Genomic DNA, 7,500 nt, shown 5'->3' on the forward strand with positions numbered 1-7,500 from the left:
TGTCCCTGACCCTGTCCCTGACCCTGACCCTGTCCCTGTCCCTGACCCTGTCCCTGTCCCTGTCCCTGACCCTGTCCCTGACCCTGACCTTGTCCCTGACCCTGTCCCTGACCCTGACCCTATCCCTGACCCTGTCCCTCTGTGTGTCTCTCAGCTCTGGACACGTCTAACGTCATGGTGAAGATGCAGGTGTTTGAGCTGCTAGCAGCTCTCGCTCTGTTTGACCCTCAGGGACACCGCCTGACCCTGGACGCCCTCCACCACTACAAGGTAACCTCTCCCCAGGCTGGGGACACTGGCACGTTGTGGCCCTGTCAGGATGGTTAGCCTCCACTTTGAGCAGTTATCCTCTACCAAACCTACCACTACCACATTTAAATAGAATAAGTATATACGTATGTGTGTTTGTTGTGTTGTTATGGTCGTCTAAGCTACTGGATGCCTAAAATTTTCCTCAGGATGAATAAAGTATCTCTCTCTATCTATCTATCTATCTATCTCTCTCTCTCTCTATCTATCTATCTATCTATCTCTCTATCTCTCTCTCTCTCTCTATCTATCTCTCTATCTATCTCTCTATCTCTCTCTCTCTCTCTCTCTCTCTCTCTCTCTCTCTCTCTATCTATCAAAGGCCAATTTCTGCTCCTGCCCTAACTCATTGCTGTGGGTACGTAGGTACGCTGAGATACCGACCCTACGATGTAGCCCGTCAGCTCTCCAAAAATGCAACTAAACGTCAAACTAAGCGACCTACTATGATTGGTCGACTCGTCCGTGGCTTGGTAGCGCTGCATTTCCCCCGACTAGAGCGACGTAAGCTCTGCAGAAGCATAACTTAGGGTTGCACGATATTGACAAAATGTGATATTGCGATATCGTTCTTAATTTCGGTTATGGGAAAACGCATCAAAACAGATTCACAACAATATAGTGCACACTGAGACTTATATACCTATATCTTACATATATATCTTATATACCTGTAGTGCGGCTGGACCAGGTCGGTCGTGGATGAAAAATATTAATATTTCCGACTCCAAACTCTCCCTCATCAATATAAACACTGTTGAAATAGATGCGGGATAGGATTACTTTTGTTTCCTCTTCAATCTGTCATTTCATCTTCTCCCTGAGCAACACTCATTTTCTTTCTTTTGCTCCACTCACTCCCTTCGCTTTCTCTTCTCTTTCTCTTCTCTGATTCGTTCAGTTTTTGTCGTCTCTATCCATTTCTTCACTTACACTGTCCCTCTGTTGAGATACGAACACACGTCACGTGGTACGCTGCATAGGGTTGGTCACGTAGTGGACCGTGCGCTGACTGATGTGCCAGTGACAGGGTAACTGGCCAATGAAACATGATCATTATAGCATTTCAAGCTAAACGTATGCATTGGGAAGCTAATGGAAGGATGTTGCTGTGTGAAGTGTCAGATGGACAACATATTGTCCAACTGACGCTTCACCCTCCAAGTCCTTTCTTCAGAGCAGAGACACTGCTGAACATTTGAATCTATGTAGCAGCAGAGTGAGCTGAAACCAGATGACTATCAGCTCTGATTGTGTAGCAGCAGGGTGTGACTGCAGATAAGAATCAGAACAAACGTATCATCTCACACCTTGATGTCTGGAGAGTTCCCAGCATCGACCTCGCCCAGGCTTGTTTTCACCTGCTCTTAACACAGAACTGATGCAAGAGCTTACCTGTCTGCCCTCACTTTACCTGTCTGCCCTCACTTTACCTGTCTGCCCTTCCCTTACCTGTCCGCCCTCCCTTACCTGTCCGCCCTCTCCTTACCTGTCCGCCCTCCCCTTACCTGTCCGCCCTCCCCTTCCCTGTCCGCCCTCCCCTTACCTGTCCGCCCTCCCCTTCCCTGTCCGCCCTCCCCTTACCTGTCTGCCCTTCCCTTACCAGTCTGCCCTTCCCTTACCTGTCTGCCCTCCCCATACCTGTCTGCCCTCCCTTTACCTGTCTGCCCTCCCCTTACCTGTCCGCCCTCCCCTTACCTGTCTGCCCTCCCCTTACCTGTCTGCCCTCCCCTTACCTGTCTGCCCTCCCCTTACCTGTCCGCCCTCCCCTTACCTGTCCGTCCTCCCCTTACCTGTCCGCCCTCCCCTTACCTGTCCGCCCTCCCCTTACCTGTCTGCCCTCACCTCACCTTACCTGTCTGCCCTCACCTTACCTGTCCGCCCTCCCCTTTTCTCTGGAGGAACTTTTCAAAATACTTTCCTGACATGTAAAGTTTAAATAAGATGGGATCATAGAAATAAAATGGACAGGCCATTTTCATTCAAAATAAACGTAGCATAATGGGCAGAGCAGCTGCCACGTTTTATGTGTACCGTTGCCATGGTAACTTATAAACTTCAGTATATGGCAACTTCTGGAAAGGCGCGGAGGAGAGGTTTGGTAGTAATGGACAAATGAGCAGTGGAGTAGTAAGTTTACGAGGCTCAGTGAGTCAAATAACTAACTTAATGCTTGGTGCACGTTGCTCTCTGATTGGGGACAGCGATGTGGCGGAGTTAGCATGCTAACAATAGCCAACTAACAACTTGTCCACCGGTTGGCTGATCTCGCCGTGTTTTTTTAAGATCATTTTTGGGCATTTCAGGCCTTTATTTTTACAGGACATATTGAGATATGAAAGGGGAGAGAGAGGTGAAATGACATGCAGCAAAGGGCCGCAGGTCAGAGTCAAACCCCCGGTGCTGCGTGGAGGAGTAAGCCTCTATATATGGGCATCTGTTCTACCAGGTGAGCTACCCAGGCGCCCCTTTCGCCATGTTTTAATGCAAAAAATAACGTTTGCAACAATGGCTTTGCCAGACCCTCCTCCAAGGCGCGCTAAAGGAGGGACTGGCAACTCCACACAGCATTCAGGGATAGGAGAAAGACATACTCTGGTTTAATGGCATTTCTTTAAACCAATCAGAATCCTCTTGGACTATTTTGCACCAGTCGTGTGAGAGAAAACTCAGATTGGACAGATAGTCTAGCTAGCTGTCTGGCTTTACCCTGCAGGCAGGCAGACAGACAGGCAGACAGGCAGACAGGCAGACAGGCAGACAGGCAGACAGACAGACAGACAGTCTAGCTAGCTGTCTGGCTTTACCCTGCAGACAGACAGACAGACAGACAGACAGTCTAACTAGCTGTCTGGCTTTACCCTGCAGACAGGCAGACAGGCAGACAGGCAGGCAGGCAGACAGACAGACAGACAGATAGTCTAGCTAGCTGTCTGGCTTTACCCTGCAGACAGACAGGCAGACAGACAGACAGACAGTCTAGCTAGCTGTCTGGCTTTACCCTGCAGACAGACAGGCAGACAGACAGACAGGCAGACAGTCTAACTAGCTGTCTGGCTTTACCCTGCAGACAGGCAGACAGACAGGCAGACAGGCAGACAGGCAGACAGTCTAGCTAGCTTTCTGGCTTTACCCTTGCAGGCAGACAGACAGGCAGACAGACAGATAGTCTAGTTAGCTGTCTGGCTTTACCCTGCAGGCAGGCAGACAGATAGTCTAGCTAGCTGTCTGGCTTTACCCTGCAGGCAGACAGGCAGACAGGCAGACAGACAGACAGACAGATAGTCTAGCTAGCTGTCTGGCTTTACCCTGCAGACAGACAGACAGACAGGCAGACAGGCAGACAGGCAGACAGACAGACAGACAGACAGACAGACAGTCTAGCTAGCTGTCTGGCTTTACCCTGCAGAGATCTGAGGAGCAGGTAACCAGAGTCCTCACACATCCACAACAACTGCTATTTAGTTGTGTGCTAATCAAATGACAAAAACATCCATCCATGTTATTTCTATGGATAAGAAACTGGGAACTTGAATCATAACTTTGTGTGTCTGTATGTGTGTGTGTGTGTGTGTATGTGTGTGTGTGTCTTGTGTTCAGAGTGTGAAGAAGCAGCAGTATCGTTTCAGCGTGATCATGAACGAGCTGCAGGCCTCCGATAACGCCCCGTACCTGGTGACGCTGCTGAGCGTGGTCAACGTCCTGGTGTGGGGACAGGACGACCTGAGGAAGAGGGACCGGCTGAGACAGGAGTTCATCGGTACCAACAGCCCTCTAACATCTCACTCAATACAACATCATCACATTCTGGGGATAATGAGGAAAGGGGAACTTGTTCATGTTCCAACCTGGAGGATAACTGATAAAGAGATGCTTGACCTCGTCTAATCTGTGCAACGTGCGGGTTCAAAACAACAACAAACAAACAACGGGTTCGTGCGTTTTCACGAAAGTCGTCATTTTATTTGTACAGCACATTTAAACGAACAACATTTGACCCAAAGTGCTCTACAAGTAGAGCAGGGAAGGCAGAAACGGTATGCCTTAAAGATGCATAATCAAGTGTGCAAGCTACCATGAATAACGTTAAACAGAGGAAGAATTAAATAAAGTAACATAGAGAAAATAACAGCAATGAAACATTTGTAAATACAAAAAGGTAAGAAAGAGTTCAGTTCATATCTCTGGAAGAAGCAAGAGAGTGAAACTGCGTCTTCAGATTTGATCTAAAACTAGTAATTGTATTACATGATTTGATATGAGGTGGGAGGGAAGTCCAGAGTTTGGGGGCTACTACAGAGAAGGCTCGGTCCCTTCTGGTTTTTAGGCGTGTCTGGGGATGACGAGGAGTTGGTGGGTTGTGGACCTGAGTGACCTTGCGGCAGAGTAATGGCGTTTTCCATTACATGGTACCTGCTCGCCTCGCTCGCCGCGAGAGAGGAAACTGCCGTGACCTCACGCGACACCAGAACGTGGAAGGTGTGTTGTTGTCAGAAGACACATTTAGTTTCTAATGAAGCTGGAGGCAGCAAATAAACACAGCTGGCTGAACTATTTAAAGATGGCGGGTTTGTTCAGGACACCCCCGTCTGTCGCTTTCACGTCACCTTTTGGTATCGCCTCAGCTCGCTGGGAACCTCGACTGAGGTGGTACTAAAAAAAGTACCTGTTAGCAGGTACCAGGGACTTTTTAGCAGGTACCAGTACCTGTTAGCAGGTACCATGGACTTTTTAGCAGGTACTAGTACCTGTTAGCAGGTACCAGGGACTTTTTAGCAGGTACCAGTACCTGTTAGCAGGTTATCAGGGACTTTTTAGCAGGTACCAGTACCTGTTAGCAGGTACCAGGGACTTTTTAGCAGGTACTAGTACCTGTTAGCAGGTACCAGGGACTTTTTAGCAGATACCTGTACCTGTCAGCAGGTACCAGGGACTTTTTAGCAGGTACCAGGGACTTTTTAGCAGGTACCAGGGACTTTTTAGCAGGTACCTGTTAGCAGGTACCAGGGACTTTTTAGCAGATACCTGTTAGCAGGTACCAGGGACTTTTTAGCAGGTACCAGGGACTTTTTAGCAGGTACCAGGGACTTTTTAGCAGGTACCAGGGACTTTTTAGCAGGTACCAGTACCTGTTAGCAGGTACCAGGGACTTTTCAGCAGGTACCAGGGACTTTTCAGCAGGTACCAGTACCTGTTAGCAGGTACCAGGGACTTTTCAGCAGGTACCGGTACCTGTTAGCAGGTACCAGGGACTTTTAGCAGGTACCAGGGACTTGTTAGCAGGTACCAGGGACTTGTTAGCAGGTACCAGGGACCTGTTAGCAGGTACCAGGGACTTTTTAGCAGGTACCAGGGACTTTTTAGCAGGTACCAGTACCTGTTAGCAGGTACCAGGGACTTTTTAGCAGGTACCTGTTAGCAGGTACCAGGGACTTTTTAGCAGGTACCTGTTAGCAGGTACCAGGGACTTTTTAGCAGGTACCTGTTAGCAGGTACCAGGGACTTTTTAGCAGGTACTAGTACCTGTTAGCAGGTACCAGGGACTTTTTAGCAGGTACCAGGGACTTTTTAGCAGGTACCAGTACCAGGGACTTTTTAGCAGGTACCAGTACCAGGGACTTTTTAGCAGGTACCAGGGACTTTTTAGCAGGTACTAGTACCTGTTAGCAGGTACCAGGGACTTTTTAGCAGGTACTAGTACCTGTTAGCACGTACCAGGGACTTTTTTTCGTAATGGAAAACCAAAAAAGGCGAGTAGAGTCGATGCGAGTCGAGCAGGAGCCATGTGATGGAAAAGCGCCATAAGTGGAGAGACAGCAGATCAGAAATATACGGAGGGGCTTTAAAAACAAAAAGTAAAATGTATTCTGAATTTCACTGTCAACCAATGAAGCTCAGCTAAAACTGGAGTTATGTGGTCATGAGGAGTCCTGCAGCAGCATTCTGGACTAATTGGAGTCTGTTTAAATGATATTGGGTTAGGCCTGTGTATAGTGAGTTGCAGTAGTCTAAACGTGAAGTAATAAAAGCATGAACATTGAACACAACAGCCTACGCTGGCTCCCTGTGTGTTTTAGAATCAATTTAAAGATCTTATTGTTTGTTTTCAAGGCCTTAAACGGCCTGGCCCCGGAGCATCTGTCCGAGATCTTAACCCTGCGTGAGCACAACTGGTCCTCGTGGTCCTCAAATCAGCTGGTTTTAGTCCTGAGGTCAAAGTACGAACGGTGATCTGCTGCGAGACGCTGGAACAAGTGACCCCTGATAATCAGACGACTACAGATGGAGCACTTTTTAGGTCTAAACTCAAAACTCATCTGTTTAGAAAGGCTTTTAAAGAGCCCATATTCTGCTCATTTTCAGGTTCATAACTGTATTTTCAGGTTGTACCAGAATAGGTTTACATGGTTTAATTTTCAAAAAACACCATATTGTTGTTGTACTGGACAGCTCTCTCTCACTGCTGCAGATCCTCTTTCAGCTGGTCTCTGTTTTAGCTACAGAGTGAGACCTCTTTTCTTCTTCTTCTGTACTATCTTTGATTGCTCTGGCACATGCTCAGTAGCTCAGATGTAGATCATGTCAGCTAGCTAGCTCCATAGACAGTAAAAAAGAGGCTGTTTCTCCACCTTCAGTCAGTTACAAGGCAGGATTAGCTGGGAGACTTCTTCTAAATGAGGGCGCACATGGAAGTAGTTCTTTTGGAGATGATGGTGAACTGGTGTGTTGTAGCAGTGCTTTGCTATTGAGAACGAGGTAGCATGCTAGCGTTAGCGTTAGCATGCTAACACTACGAGCTAATGGTTGCGGTTAGCCAGCTCGTTTCTGCTTGTGATGTCACAAGCCGTGCCGATTTTTGACCAGCTGACCCGGAGACTGAAGGCAGGACACATTCAGAAACCGTATCTCACTCAGAACAGCATGGAGGGATTTTTTTCAAAGTCTGTATGCGTGTGGAAGCACCAGAGACACTAAAGAACACCCCAAATCCCAGAAAAAGTGTTTTTTTCATAATATGGGCACTTTAATACGTAGTAGTGGTGTGACAGCTTCCCTCTCCTACTTCTACGTAACCTTTTCTGATTTTACTGTTTCTGTGTCAGTCTTTGTATTGTATATGTTATATGATGTGTGTTCTAGTCTTGCTTTCTGATGTGAAGCACTGTGGATACCTTTTGGTTACTGTAAAGT

The 7,500-nt window shown here is 47.6% G+C and overlaps 1 protein-coding gene across 4 annotated transcripts in view; it reads left to right on the forward strand.

Annotated features, from left to right (window-relative positions):
* Window positions 1-7,500, forward strand: part of LOC144533152 (inverted formin-2-like) — a 44,159-nt gene that overhangs the window by 6,339 nt on the left and 30,320 nt on the right. For 3 of the 4 annotated variants that reach the window (XM_078274343.1, XM_078274339.1, XM_078274340.1), the window contains exons 4-5: window positions 155-270; window positions 3,910-4,069. In XM_078274343.1, coding sequence (XP_078130469.1) covers window positions 155-270; window positions 3,910-4,069 — 276 coding nt within the window. The remainder of the gene's footprint in view (window positions 1-154; window positions 271-3,909; window positions 4,070-7,500) is intronic. The other variant, XM_078274341.1, reaches the window with a different exon arrangement.

Source organism: Sander vitreus, chromosome 18 (genome assembly GCF_031162955.1).
Source record: "Sander vitreus isolate 19-12246 chromosome 18, sanVit1, whole genome shotgun sequence".
Lineage (NCBI taxonomy): Eukaryota > Metazoa > Chordata > Actinopteri > Perciformes > Percidae > Sander > Sander vitreus.